The sequence below is a fragment of the Bubalus kerabau genome, chromosome 4, assembly GCF_029407905.1.
Source record: "Bubalus kerabau isolate K-KA32 ecotype Philippines breed swamp buffalo chromosome 4, PCC_UOA_SB_1v2, whole genome shotgun sequence".
NCBI lineage: Eukaryota > Metazoa > Chordata > Mammalia > Artiodactyla > Bovidae > Bubalus > Bubalus kerabau.
In genome coordinates, this window is record NC_073627.1 from 50486717 (window position 1) to 50501941 (window position 15225).

Consider the following 15225-nt stretch of genomic DNA (forward strand, 5'->3'; position numbering starts at 1 on the left):
CCCAGAAATTGACGGGCCAGAAATCATCAGAAAGTCAAAGCAGAAAGGCAGAGTATGAGTTTAAAGTGGCTGGACACTGGTGCCCAGTTGATTTCTAGAACTGTGGAATTGGGGTCTCAACTGGTCTTTTTTTCACCATTTAAAAAAATTGAAGTGAGATTCCCAAGTGGCTCGGTGGTAAAAAAAAAAAAAAAAAAATCTACATGCCAGTGCAGAAGCTGCAGGATACACAAATTTGATCCCCGGGTCAGGAAGATTCCCCTGGAGGAGGAAATGGCAACCCATTCCAGTATTCTTGCCTGGAAAATCCCATGGACAGAGGAGCCTGGAGGGCTACAGTCCATGGGGTCACAAATAGTTGAACAAGACTGAGTGACTGCACACACACACACACACACACACACACACACATTAGATCCTGCTGTTGAGCGGACTACATGAGACAGAAGATGGGGGGTCAAGAGTAGAGAAAGACGGCACTTTGCCCTGGCTCATCCCGAGGAGCGTGGTGCCCTGGCTCTCTGGAGCCACAAGACTCGGCTTTATGTATCCAGTCTAGACAAGTCCTGTCTACTTTCTTCCTCATAGAGTTGATGGGATGAAAAATGAATTGTGGAAGGACTTCGTAAATAAAGGGTACATGGGACAGACAAAAAAAAAATTATAGTTAATTTACAATTTTGCATTAGTTTCAGGTATACAGCAAAGTGATTCAGTAATACATGCATATATTCTTTTTCAGGTTTCTCCCCTATAGGTTATTACAAAATATTGGGTATAGTTCCCTGCACTATTCAGTAGGTCCTTGTTGCTTATCTCGTTTGTATTTAGTAGTGTGTGTATGTTAATCCCAAACTCCTAAACTGTTTTTTGAAACTTGTCGAGAGCTCTGTGGCGGTAGTTCTGAGCTCCTGAAGCACTGGTATGGAAAGTTCCTGTGGTCAATTACACCCTAGGCAGCTCCTCCCCAGGGTCCTCCTGACAGGCGGTTGCATCCATCTTTGAAGATAGGGCCACATTCAGTTTTCTAGAACCCGACATAGCCATCGTAAAAACCACCGTGCTTTGCAAGGTCACACAATAAAATTTGCAGTGCTTATGGGAAAAAAATGGGGTTAAGGGCACAATACTCAAAAACTTCGTCAGTGATACCTTTTAAAAAAGATAAGAGTCTAATAAAAAAACATTAGCAGTTTTACACCTGTTAAATGCTTAGGAAATACATAAACGCTGTGCAACAATAAATATGGCACTTTACCTTGAGAAAGTTCTGAAGTTTGCCTATTGAAGTGGGTGTCGGAAGCAGCGAAGCTGGTGAATTATTGAGGCGGTGGGCAGAGACTTATCTGAAATCGGAAGGAAAGTTGTAACTTCAAATGATGTGGATGGATGTGGCTATGGCACATGCAGTGAATTGACGTGTTTGAAGGGCGTGAGAGTGTGTGTGTGTGTGTGTGTGTGTGTGTGTACATGCATTTACTGTATTCCTATGTGAATGGATAAACCAGGCCGTACTGTTTAGCACAGGGAACTCTATTCAATATCCTGGGATAACCCAGAATGGAAAATAATATAGAAAAGAATATATATATGTATATAATTAAGTCACTTTGCTGTACAGCAGAAATCAACAGAACACTGTAAATCAATGATACTTCAATTTTTTTTTTTTTTAAAAAAAGCTTTTAAAAAAACTGTAGGGTTTTTCTATTGTGGCTCCATTCAGCTGGATGCAGGTTTCTGAAATGGATGTTACACTCACGTTATTCCCTAATATATCAATAGAATTGAAGCCCATCCTTGTGTGTGTGTTAGTTGCTCAGTCGTGTCCGACTCTGTGTGACCCCATGGACTGTAGTCCGCCACCAGGCTCCTCTGTCCATGGGATTCTCCAGCAAGAATACTGGGGTGGGTTGCCATTCCCTTCTCCAGGGGATCTTCCCAACCCAGGGATTGAACGTGGGTGTCCTGCATTGCAGGCAGATTCTTTACTATCTGAGCCACCAGGGAAGCCCAGAGTCAACCCATACTTTTGTTTAATTTGGCCTTGCCACAAAGCTTGCGAGATCTTAGTTCCCCAATCAAGGACTGAACCCACGCCCTGGATAGTGAAATCACAGCATCCTAACCACTGGACTGCCAGGGAATTCCCCCAATCCACACTTTTAGTATCAATATTAGCACAGCACTGACTATTTTGTCCTTCTGCCGGAAGGGATGCTCCCATGTTCTGGGGCTGGGATGCTCAAAGCACCCGAGGGCTTATTCTCTCATTCAGTGAATATTCACACATCAGCTGCTCTGCTAGGTTCTGAGGATGCACGAATGAGTAAACAGTCATCTCTTCCTGTAAGAGAGAGAGAAGGAAACATATCATCCAAGCATTTCTGTGCAGGTGACCAGCCTCTGCTGTCAGAGTCACTACTGCGTGTAGAATACAAAGGATAGAACAGATAACTACTGGATGAATCTAGGAGAGCTTCACGGAAGAGGTGACATTTAGCCTGCTTAACGGATGGGACATGGAGAAGAAGGGAAGACACAGGGAACAGCATAAGCAAAGGCACGGAGGCAGGAGATGGCAGGGTTCTGACATGACTGTCTGGGATGTGGTGACAGACGATACAAATAAGGCAGAATGGAGTCATAATGGCCTAATTCTACCAGTCTCAGGCGTAGGGGCTTTTCCAGGAGGGAGTGAAGAGCCGTGTTAAGTGTCCCACAGGGCAGTGTGATGGTGCAGTTTTGTTCTAGAAAGAAATCCCGACGTGCAGCAATGTGAAGAGTGCCCTGGAGATGGGTGTGGGTGCAGGAATGCAGGGCATGGAGAGAGGCTGGCTTCTGAAACCATAAGCTTGCAGCCATACTGGATAGAAACCAAGTGATTTGTCTCTGTCCCACATGCTGTTGGCAATTCAGAAATAGCATCATCTCCCATGATGCTGAGGACCGGAAACAGGTGAGAGTAGACACCTCCTCACTAAGGCCTCAGGAATGTCTCTAGATACCAGCTTTTTGCTGCTGGACACACTTGCTGTGGTTCTTAGGGCCAGTGATGGGGATGTGGACAATTAACTGAATTGAAACCAGGAATTGAGTGGGAAATACGTGGCCACTCTCTGGCCTTCTCATTGCTCCTGTGGGAGCTCTGTGGCTATCTGCCTGGCACCTTTAGCCAGCCACTTTTAAACCAGAGCGTCATATATTCATTTTCAGAGAAGGGAACATGCCATTCCACTTCTTCCAGGCTTCCTGCCATGGTGCCTGGCACAGGATAGGTGCTCAGTGAAGTTCTGAGGTCTGTAAATTCAATCTTCCTAAAAATGCCTTTTAGACAAAGACCATCCCCCCACAGGAGGAACAGATGTCTCAAGTAACTGTTATATGCCAAACATGATCTGGGTAATTTCACACCCGTTAACACATCCATTCTTTTCCCCAGTGGCTGAAGAGATGGAAACCGTTAACAATAAAGAAACCAAAGATCAGAGAGGTTAAGTAATTCCCCCAAGGTCACACAGCTCTTATGTAGTAGAATCAGGATCTAAACCCCAGTCACCTGGCACCAGAGCCTATTCTGCTTCGGTTCTCCTTTCAAGCCCTCTTCTGAGTTTGTGAAATACACAAGGACCTGGCCTCTCCATCCTGTAAGAAGAACACATGGCTGGTCTTGCCGGGGGCAGAGACCTTGTGATATTACCCTTCACCTCAGCATCCCCTTTTAAGGTGGCTGGCCCATTACGGCCTCCCTCTCAGGAGCCTGAGTGATTGCCAAATTCTTGGTGAGAGAAGCATCAGCAGGAAAGGTTACAGGTGCCCCTGGAGCAGGTTGTTGCAATATTTGATTATCCATTTGGCTGTTACAGAAAAATTCTTAACTGTAATTGATGTTAGTTGCTGTAATAGTATATTGCCTGTATTTCTACCTCTAGTAATGGGCTTTATGTGCTTGATTTTAATATCCTTGAGCCTGGGCAAGTGCATGTGCATGCTAAGATGCTTTAGTCACGTCTGATTCTTTGCAGCCCTATGGACTGTAGCCCACCAGGCTTCCCTGTCCATGGGATTTTCCAGGCAAGAATACTGGTGGGTTGCCATGCCTTCCTTCAGGGGATCTTGCCAACCCAGGGTTCGAGCCCCAGTCTCTTATGTTTCCTGGGTTGGCAGGTGGGTTCTTTACCACTATGCTGTGCTTAGTCAGTCATGTCTGACTCTGCGACCCCATAGATAGTAGGCTCCTCTGTCCATGGGATTCTCCAGGCAAGAATACTGGAGTGGGTTGCCATGCCCTCCTCTGGGGTCCACCACTCATGCCACTATTGGTAAAGGTATTTCTGCCTCTAGTAATGGGCTTTATGTGCGAGATTTTAATATCCTTGAGCCTGGGCAAGTGTGCAAGTCTTTTTAAAAGAAACATGGTTTCCTTGCACAGAACTGATCAGTTTTGAGAGATCATAATAAATGCCCTTAAAGTGGTCTTTGTAGGTGTGAAACAAACGGTGAGACTTTGAACTGGTCCCTCTTAGCCGTGGGTTTCCTGGTGGCTTAGACAGTAAAGAATCTGCCTGCAATGCAGAAGACCCAGGTTCAATCCTTAGGTCGGCAAGATCCCCTGGAGAAGGAAATGGCAACCCACTCCAAAACTCTTGTCTGGAGAGTCCCGTGGACAGAAGAGCCTGGTGGTGGGCTACAGTCCGTGGGGCTGCAGAGAGTCTGACACAACTGAGCAACTAACACTTTGACTCTTAGTAAGTGGTATTAAGTCTGCTTAATTTATCAGGTCATGTTCATGCTCTGATTTTATATACTTGTATCCATCAATAAACATTGTGATACTTGAAAAAAAATCACCTGCTTCCCACCACACTTTGCAGTGGTAAAAGCCCCTCCTCTCCACCCCCCCCACCCCCCCTCCCCCAACCAAAGCAGGCAGTCCTCTGACTGAGAGCTGAAGAGGGGCTGGAGCTCACCCTATACACTGACGGCAGAGCTGAGCTCAAAACAGAGATCCCCTAGTCCCCAGCCAGACACTGTCTCTTAACCAGAGGTCCTTCAGGGAGGGTGTGGAGGTCTAGGCCCATTTGCCTTTCGAGAGCATCTCCCTGTTACATTTCTCCCATAATGAGGTTCTGCTAGGGGAGAAAACAAGGACTGCAAAGTGCCGCAGCCTTGGGCTATACCGCCTGGATCCTAACAAATGGCTCTTGCCTCCCTCCTGCCAGGCTCCCATGTAAAGCAGGCTTTTGTTTCCTGTGGATACCTTTGGTTAATTATTTTTAAATAAATAATTATGTAGCCTGGGGGTAGGGGAGAAGTCTCCCGGTGACCCATATTTGATCGTCTGAGGACTGGCCCTCTTCCTTCAGCCAAATTAAATAGGGGAAAGCTAGCGTCTGTTTGACTTGAGACCAAATCGATGATGGGGACAAGCTGGGAGGTGAAAACTCACTTGACTCCCAGCGTTATCACTACACTCTCAGGAGCAGAGCATCTTGGGGAGGTAAATAGCTGGTCAGGGAGTCAGAGGAAGTGGGAGAAAAGCAGGGTGAAGTCCATTTTCTCTGAAAGGAAAGAACAAGAGGGCACGGGCCAGGTCTCCCTCCCAAGTTGCTTCCAGGATGAAGCATCAGTGGTTGCAGCAGAGCCAGATTCTTTGGGAATGATTCTCCGTGGGAAGTAATTCCATTCAGGACTTAGAATCTACCCTCCATTGTCCAGAATTCTGGAGTCTTAGGACAAATATCTTTGAGTCCACTCCTACACCAGCTCCCTTCCTGTAGGATCCCAAGCCGTGGGTGTGATTTATTTGACTTTCTACGAGGAGTTTCCTAGATGTTATTTCTGATCCAGACTAGCCATATTAAGGAAGTGATCTCTTCTTTTTACAAGAGGAAACTGAACCACAGAGAGAGAAGTGATTTCCCCAAGATCACACATCTTTGCTCTTTGTTAAGAGCAAAGTTAGGATTGAAATCCAAGTTTGTCCCGCTCCAGAGCACACAGTCTTCCCATTAGCCCTCCTCGTTAGAAAACCCTTCCTTTTATTGATTTGAAATCTGCCTCCCCCCTTTTCCGGTGGACCCAGCTGCCTACTGAGCTCACAAAGTTTCAGATCTCTCTTCTCCTAGGTAAGCATCCTGCTGGGAACCCAGGGGCAGATATGAGCGGAGCAAAAGGACCTAATTTAAACCCAGTGGGATGGAGTAGGGGGTAGTGGCAATGAGACCTAGGAACTGCAGATAGGTACAGAGGAAGACAGACAGGACTGGGCAGGCGATGTTGGTTTGGAGACGTGGAGGTCTTCCTTTATTCCTTTGAACGTTGTGGCCCCTGTTCCCCCTAAAATATAGTGCCCCAGCCCTGTATCGACTGAATTCCTGCCTCCGACACCACCCCCATCAGCAGCCCCTTGCATCAAAGGAAACAACCAACAGAAAAAGCACACACACAGAACACGCATCAGACCACTTTGTAGTCTGACAAGCTGCTCTTGAAGGTTAGACTCCTGCTCCAGCATGTGTTTGTTTTCTCCCCACCTTTCTTAAGCTCTAGGTCATTTCAGCCCTGGGGAACGTCCTTCGAACAATCCAAGGAAAACTGGCTTGGGTCTCCTCTTGGCAAGCTCCGTCTTGGTGAATTACAGGCTACTGGTTATGGCAGCCCTGCCTGGCTCTCAGGGGAGCTTTTGTAGCCTCCTCGAGCAGGTTGGGGGGGTGCTCCCCTGGGGGCCAGAGGCGGGGCAGGGGGTGAGCGGACCAACAGAACTTGAATGCTTGATGCAGTGATGTTTCATCCTGGGGAACTGGGCGGAAGGAGAAATGAAGGAGAATTTGGCCCTCCGTGCCACAGGATTCCTTAGGCATTTGTTCTCTGTCTCTTGCAGGTAGGAACAGGGTCCCCTAAACCTGTCAAATCCAAGGCAGAAAATAAGAACGCGGTCTTTCTCAGCTTTGAGCTTAGGGCAGGATGGCCCAGCTACCCCCTCAGCTTTGTCTCTGGCTGTTTCATGGGCACATCAAACAGGACTTGAACTCTGTACACTGGCTCCAGGTTCTCTTCCCCCTTCAGCTTCCTCCAGTCTCCCAGCACTGTCCCTTTCCTGAGGAGAGGGAGAGTCAGAGCAGCGAGGCTGTACACATGCTTGCTTCTCCCCTCCCTTGCAGACCAAACAGCAGTGGTCTGCTAGGCATTCACTTCCTGCCTGTGGGTGCTGCCTGCCCCACCTCTGGGCAGACACACCTTCCCCTGGGCCCTGGAAGTCAGCCAAAGGGGACCCCACTGAAGGAATGTGAGTTCCAGGACCAAAGCATCCTAGCTACAGCCCTGGCCCCATCGTGCTCTGCTGTTGTCCCATTGGTCACTGGGCCTTGGCCAGAATGGTGGTACACAGAACAATGCATTTTGTTGTGGCCCTTACAAGGGTCATGGCTTCCCTGATAGCTCAGTTGGTAAAGAATCCATCTGCAATGCAGGAGACCCCAGGTCTATTCCTGGGTCGGGAAGAACCACTGGAGAAGGGATAGGCTACCCATTCCAGTATTCTTGGGCTTCCCTTGTAGCTCAGCTGGTAAGGAATCTGCCTGCAATGCAGGAGACCTGGGTTCGATCCCTAGGTTGGGAAGATACCCTGGAGAAGGGAAAAGGCTACCCATTCAAGTATTCTGGCCTGGAGAATACCATGGACTACAGTCCATGGAGTCACAAAGAGTTGGACACGACGGAGCCACTTTCACTTTCAAGGGTCACTGGGCCAGTGCGTCTCTGTAAAACCTGTCAGCTCATGCTCTGCAGCCCTACATAGCCAAGCAATGCCAGGGAAACATTTCTAAAAGGTATTTTGAAGAGCAAAAGAAATACTCCAGCTGGGATGGGAAAGCCCCTAAAACCTAAAAGCACTATGTAGAAGCAACAAGAAGTAGAATCCATTCATCTGTTCGTTCATTCATTTGACATATTTATCATGTGGCTACCAAGGGAAGGGGCTTCCCAGGTGGCTCAGTGGTAAGGAATCTGTCTGCCAATGCAGGAGACACAGGTTCAATCCTTGGATCGGGAAGGTCCCCTGGAGAAGAAAAGGGCCACCTACTCCAGTATACTTGCTTGGAAAATCCCACAGAGAGAGGAGCCCGGCAGGCTATAGTCCGTGAAGTCCCAAAAGAATCAAACACGACCTAGCAACTAAATAACACCAACCAAGAGAATACAGCAAGGAGCAAAACAACACAGAAATAAAAACACGCTGCCCTCATGGAGCTTCCATTCCAGACTTCAAGCAGAGGCCGAGCAACCTCTGCCCTAGAGAAAGACAGCTGATATGTCTCACAGACAGACAGGGGAAAGAAGGCAGTGTTTTCCCTGCTTGTCGGCCACCCTAGAAAACAAGTGATCCCGGGAGGTCAGGTGGCACTAATATTCCGCTGTTGGGTCTGCCTTGTTTTGCAGGAGTGCGTTACAGCCAGCAGACAAGCAATGAGGTCACTTCCTCCTCAACAATCAGTCACCATGGCAACAGCGCCATGGTGACTAGCCAGTCGGTTTTACAGCAAGTCTCTCCAGCCAGCCTGGACCCGGGCCACAATCTCCTCTCACCTGATGGTAAAATGGTGAGTACACCTGGGCCATTGTAGCTCTGGAGCTGATAAGATAAGAGGCAAAACAAACACAACTTCTCACAAGGCCTGCCTGAAACAATGAACCATTGTAGCCCCACCGGGGAAAACGGGGGCCATCCAGAGTTGGAACGGAAAGGTAGAGCCGGTGACCCAGCCTCCGGCGGGTGGAAGAGGTGTTCGGTTTGAACCCAGCCAATAAATCTGACAGAGCCCTGCTCTCATTTTATTGATTGAATGCCTCATAAAGGAGCAAGCCGGGTGGGACCCTGTTTGTTTTGGGGCTGCCAGTGACATTTAAGTTGATAAAAATGTTCATTCATCCCCACCCCCCCTCAACCAACCCAGGGCCTCCAAAGCCAGATTTTTTAACCCAGGGAGCACGTCACTTTGAAACAAGCCCCCCCTCCCTTTCTCTTCAGCACTCCCCTGATGCTCCCCAGGAGGGTGAGGGAAGTCAGGATTGAGTGGGTGGCAGGAGGTGGTGAAGCTTGCGGCCCTGGGGTTTTGAAGGCCACTGGGTGCCCGTGAGGATCTTAGCACAGAACAGTGTGTGGGGTGGGGCTTATTGCAGGGGCGGGGAGTGGGGAACACTGACTTTGAAGTTTGCAATGACCGGGTTCCAATCCCAGCTCTGGCACTTAATAGCCGTGTAGCCTTGGCCAGGTTCTAAGCTCTTTCTTTCTCGTCTATAAAACGTGGGTAATAACACTAGGGTTGTTGGCGGAACAAATATGATAACACGAGAGGTACTCCGCACTGTGTTTGGGACGGTAAATATTCCGTGAATGACAGCATGGTGGTTCTTAGGTGAATATCAGTATTCTTTTCCCCTCAGTGACGTTTTCTCTACCAGTAACCACAGCCTACCCTCTCAGATGTCAGCTGAGCACCCCGGTGAGGAATAGAGTAGTTGATGCTGAATTTTCAAGGTTCTAAGCCGCAAGCAGCACCAGCGCACCCTGGGGAGGGTGGCTTCCGAGACAACACGAGCGTGGCGACACTGGGAAGGGTAGGACGTGGAAAACTTGATTCTTCGGGTCATGCTCTGTGTTTCAGGGGAGGGAGGAGCTGCGGATTCCTGGCTTCCGAGCCTGAGGTGGAGCCCTGCACCCTCAAGGCGTCTGACCCGGAGGCAGGTGGGGGGCAGGGCAGGGAGCCGAGGCCATTTTAGGCCTTGACGTGTGCGCTGTGTAGGCAACACAGGAATGATGAGTCACAGGTGATTGAGTCCCCAGCTCCCTGGAGGAAAACAAAGTGTAGTTTCCGAGGGGGGCGCCAACTCTAGTCTGGGGACCTGAGCCGATGGCTTCCTGGTCCTGGGATCTGCAACCGGAGACAGAAGATGTTCCCGTGGGAGGCATTTTGCAGCCCCCTTGCCCACCCCTCATCCCTTAAGCTTCTTCTTTGGCTGCCTCGTGAGACCCAAGGATTGCCCAGACTTCCCCGGAGGAGGAGGGGAGCCTTGAGGAAGAGATCATGGCTCCCCAGTGGAGGACATCTGGAGGGAGACCTCTCCTGTTGCTTGAAGGTCCCTGTGAGCCCTTCTTTCCTTCCTCCTGAGAAGCAAACGGCCTCGCCCAGGCTGGGGCGCTCCACAGGCAGCCTCAGGACACGCTCTTTTCTTCCTCTTCTGCTCAACAGCACCCTAATGGGCAGTCTGTTATTGGATTGATGATTGACCAGGACAGCACACCTCAACGTTAGCAAACACCTGGAAGCTTGTTTGCAGCGACCAGCTTTTCACTAGTTTCCAACACCCTGGCTTGTATGTTATGTCACTATCGCTGGGTGCCCAAATTCAGGAGTCTGTTTTCGGTTAATAGGTAACCAGCCCATCGCAGATCTTGGTCCACCAAAGACAGAAGTGGAGAGGAAGGTTAAAAATAACGCCGGCAAGGGAACCAGTGTGCCCACGTCTTGGGCTGTTGTTGTTTATCAGCCGAAGGATGGACATTGCCTAATTTCAGTTTCCTCATCTGGAAAATGGGGGATAACAATGCCTGCGTCACTGGGGTGGGGCGAGGATTGCCTGTAATTCTGCTGTTTTGGGGGTGAGCCCCAGCCAGGGAATGACAGTCTCTGTGTGCTGACTTCAAGTAGAATGTGCATATGAAATCATTCCCCAGGGATTGGTTTTGGAAACGAGGGTGACGCATTTGAGCTTTCTTTTTCACTCCAGGGACCCCATCCCATTCCCGAGTGGCACACGTCCACAAAGAGCTGGCCAGCTTTCAGGTTGCCGTCTGTGAGTGTTGAACCTTGTGTTTAGAAAAGCACACGCCGGATACTCTCACGGCACCAAAGCAACAGACCCCCACGGTGAAAAGCTCAGCCCTAGAGGCAGATCGCCTGCCCTTCATGGCCACTGTACCACTTGCGCACATTTCTTAATTTCTCCAAACTTCCGTTCCCTTGTCTGCAAAGGAGGGGTAACAGCATCACCCTCATAGGCAGTAGGCATGTGGAGCGCATAGCAAAGGACTGCAGAAGGCAACGCTGATACCATCCAAACTCTCCAGATTACCCTGTGAGGATGGAGACTGATACTCTTGGCAGCTCCCTGTCTTCCATCAGTCCTGGAGGCAAAGAGGTGATCGTTGCGTTTTATTCATTTTTTTATGTCATTTTTAAAATGACATTCATTTTTTCTTTTTTTTTGATGTGGATCATTTTTAAAGTCTTTATTGAATTTGTTGCCGTATCATTTTTTTTTTTTGGCATCAAGGCATCTGGGATCTTAGTCCTCTGACCAGAGATGGAACCTGCAACCCCTACATTGGAAGGTGAAGTTTTAACCACTGGACCACCAAGGAAGTCCCAATGGTTGCATTTTAGAGTAGGAAGGAACTTGACCAAGGTGACCCCTGCAAATAGGAAGGAGATAGAGTTTGGGGTCCAGCAAAACTGGATTTGAATTCTGGCTTCCTTGCTTATTAGTCAGGTGACACAGAGCTACTCTCATGACTCTTTTGAGGCTCAGTTTACTTATTCTGTGGCAGTGGTTTAGTTGCTCAGTCGTGTCCAACTCTTGCCACACCATGGACCGTAGCCTGCCAGGCACCTCTGTCCATGGGATTCTCCAGGCAAGAATACTGGAGTGGGGTGCCATTCCCTTCTCAGGGGATCTTCCCAACCCAGAGACTGAACTCTGGTCTCCTGCATTGCACGCAGATTCTTTACAGACTGAGCCACACGGGAAGCCCTTCTTAATCTATAAAACAGGGCAATCATCATAATGCCTTCCTACATGTGTCCTTATCTGTTGAGGACAATCAGTGAAAGCACTTTAGAAACGTTAAAGCGGGGGGCGGGGCAGAGAGGCTCAGGGAGGAGGGGCTATATGAGCACTTACAGCTGAATTACATTGTTGCACAGCAGAAAGCAACACGACATAGCAAAGCAAGTATCCTCCAATTGAAAAGAAAATTCTGCTTTACATGAATGATTTAAAGAAAAGCAACACTAAAGCCATACACATTTTGTTTTTATTATCGGCACCCACTTTTCTCTTTCACCATTGAAACCAAACATTGAAATGGCAGAGATTACTGTCACTCCATTGACTTTCTTAAAGGACTGCATTACTCAAGAGAGTCAGCAGGCAGGTCACTGATTTTTTTTTTTTTTTTTTAATGACTCTGACATTTTGAAAAACAAGTCTAGCAAACAAGCTGGTTCTCTCTTGTTTGATGTGGTCAAAATTCCTTCTTGGTCATGTGACCCCTAACTCACAATGTGATGCTCATTTTAAAAACACAAACAAACCTGTTTGGGGTTTTTTTTTCTTTCTTTCTTTTTGAACTTCACTTTGGAAGCTATGGGATTGATCAGAAGGGCAGGCAGGCGATAGTGTCTTCCAGGGGTACTGGTGTGAGAGCTATAATCTGAGGAGCTCTGGGTCACAAGGAAAAGGCGACTCAAACATCTGATGTATGTATCCCAACCCTAAGCTACCTGTGAGCATTCCTGGTGCCATGAAGAATGTCTGGGTTAGTTCACAGTGAGGGGGGAGCAGTCCTTTCTTAGTAATAATTTTTAAAATTATTTTAAAACCACAAAAAAGTAAGGTACTTAATCATGAATAAAAGTATGTTGTGTGTATGTGTGTGTGTTGTGTGTGTGTGTGTGTGTGTAAAACTGAAAGCTCCTTATAATTCATGGGGAAATAGTGGAAGTGTTTCTGATAACATAGAATCAAATTAAGCATGTCTATTACATTGTTACTGGTATTACATCTGTTACTGGTTAATACTATTCAGAAAGTTCTAACCCATGCAATATGACACGTAGACCTATTACCACTAGTAAGGAGGAGAGACCTTTTTAGCATTATATGCTTGTAATGCCATTATATATACCCTTGGGAAAATGACAATCATTAAGGAAAAGACACTATTAGGAATAAATGAAAGGATTCAATCCTTAATAAAAGGAATCAGAGTGGCCTTGGATAAAATACACAGAACTCAGTAGCTTTCTCTTACTAATCTGTCATTAAAATATAATGATGAAACAGAGTGGGAGTACCTGGGACCAAGCCTTATTTAGTAGCTTTGTCGTTATGATAGTAGCTCCTTGAAAGAAAAAAAAAGGGGGGGAGGGGTGTTTGTTTTTAATGTATAGTAGAGATTTGGGAAAAGCAGAGAAGCCCAGTGATGGATAATGACTAATCTCCCCCAGACAGACCTTAGTAATAATTGCAGGGGAAGAGCCCTCTATAAAAAGTAAGAACTTGAATTTTAGAGTCAAACAGACCTAGGTTGGAATACCAGAGGTATCGTTTATTAGGTTGTTGGTTGTTGGTTCTCAGGTAATATGCATGTCTACTCTGAGCCTGTTTTTTAGTTTGTGAAATGGGAATAGCAGAGGCATCTGCCTCATGGGTATAGTGAGGTTTGTGAGTTAATCCATGAGTAGTGTTTCCCAGATCCTGTACTCAGTGAAAGCTTCCGTGTACTCTGGGCTCTAGACCTGGGCCCTAATCTGCTACACTAGGGAATCCCAGGGCATTTCTCCAGTTATTATTTGTAGCAATCACATATTTTTAGCACCAATAATATAGATAGCATAGAGCAGAACAGAGGATACTTTCTTTCCTTTTTTATTTTTTAAACTTCTTTCTTTTACATTGGAGTACAGCCAGTTAACAATGTTGTAACAGTTTCAGGTAGACAGCAAAGGGGCTCAGCCACACATATCCATGTATCCATTCTCCCCCAAACTCCGCCCCCATCCAGACTGACCTATAACATTGAGCTGAGATCCCTGTGCTACAAGGTAGGACTTTGTTGGTTATCCATTTTAAATATAGCAGTGTGTACATGTCCATCCCCAACTCCGTAACTGTCCCTTCCCAGCCTCCTCCCCTCCTGACAACCATAAACTCATTCTCTAAATCTGTGAGTCTGTTTCCAGAACCATTTCCAACATGAACCAGGGACAATCATATCATACACATGGGCTGAAGAATCTCTAAGACAGGCTAGTGATTCAAAGGAAGTCAACAAAAATGCACATGAGGGAAGGGATTATGGTCAGTATTTCTTACCTTTTTCTCCTCTGTATCTAGAACAGTGCCTGTCCCTCAGTTGGTGCTTAATAATTGCTACTGAATGAATGCATGAATGCACCAGTGATTTAGCTGTGCTGAGGAATTGCTAAGCGGTGTCACTTTGGACACTGCTCTTTCCTGGGTTCCACTCATGCCGCTCTTGTTTTTTCTCTCCAGCAGATCTCAGTCTCGGGAGGAGGTTTGCCCCCTGTCAGCACCTTGACGAATATCCACAGCCTGTCCCACCACAATCCCCAGCAATCTCAAAACCTCATCATGACCCCCCTCTCTGGAGTCATGGCCATTGCACAAAGTAAGCTCTGTTCTTGGTCAGAAAACTTGGGGGCAGGGAGGAGTGCTTTGGGAAATGAGTCAACCTGATTTAAAAAAAAAAACAGTAAAGAAGATATTCTTCCAACTCATCCACCACTTGTAGATTTGATTCAACTCATTTCGTTCCTTATCTCTCTCCTCATGATTTGGATGGTTCAGCCTAAAATTAGAAGAAATTAGGGAATGGAGTTGAATCTGGGTCATAGCTCACCAGCTGTGCATCTTGGGTCAAATTATTGCATCTTTATGAGGGTCAGTCTTCGCATCTGTAAAATGGGTTGTTGGGACAATCCAATGACTGGGTATTTAGACACGCTTGTACATTGATAAAGTATGAATATGTATAATATTGTAGCTTCTATTTTTGTCCAGTGTTCATTCCTATCCCTGAGTGTGTGGTGGGTTTTCCAGGAGGTTGGGTTGTGCTGATGTTCCTTTGTGTTGTTTGAGGTGGAGTAAGACATGAGGGGTTCCCTTCTTTTTTTAAAAAATATAAGATTTATTAATTGATTGATCTTATTTTGGACATGCCCCCATGGCATGGCATGTGGGATCTTAGTTCCCCAACTAGGGATTGAACCTGTACCCCCTGCATTGGAAATGCAGAGTCTTAACTACTGGACACCTGGAAAGTCCATGGGCTTCCTTCTTAATGGGGAATTCTGTATGGTCAAATGAGACCTCTTTGGCAGGTGGTGAAACATACTGAGAAGGAACTCTGTGTGAAAC

General features: G+C 47.1%; 1 protein-coding gene across 4 annotated transcripts in view; it reads left to right on the forward strand.

Annotated features, from left to right (window-relative positions):
• The window catches only part of HNF1B (HNF1 homeobox B), a 61125-nt gene that overhangs the window by 28694 nt on the left and 17206 nt on the right, over positions 1 to 15225 (forward strand). For 2 of the 4 annotated variants that reach the window (XM_055577324.1, XM_055577326.1), the window contains exons 5-6: positions 8443 to 8603; positions 14341 to 14476. In XM_055577324.1, the coding sequence (XP_055433299.1) occupies positions 8443 to 8603; positions 14341 to 14476 (297 nt within the window). The remainder of the gene's footprint in view (positions 1 to 8442; positions 8604 to 14340; positions 14477 to 15225) is intronic. The other 2 variants (XM_055577325.1, XM_055577327.1) reach the window with 1 other exon arrangement.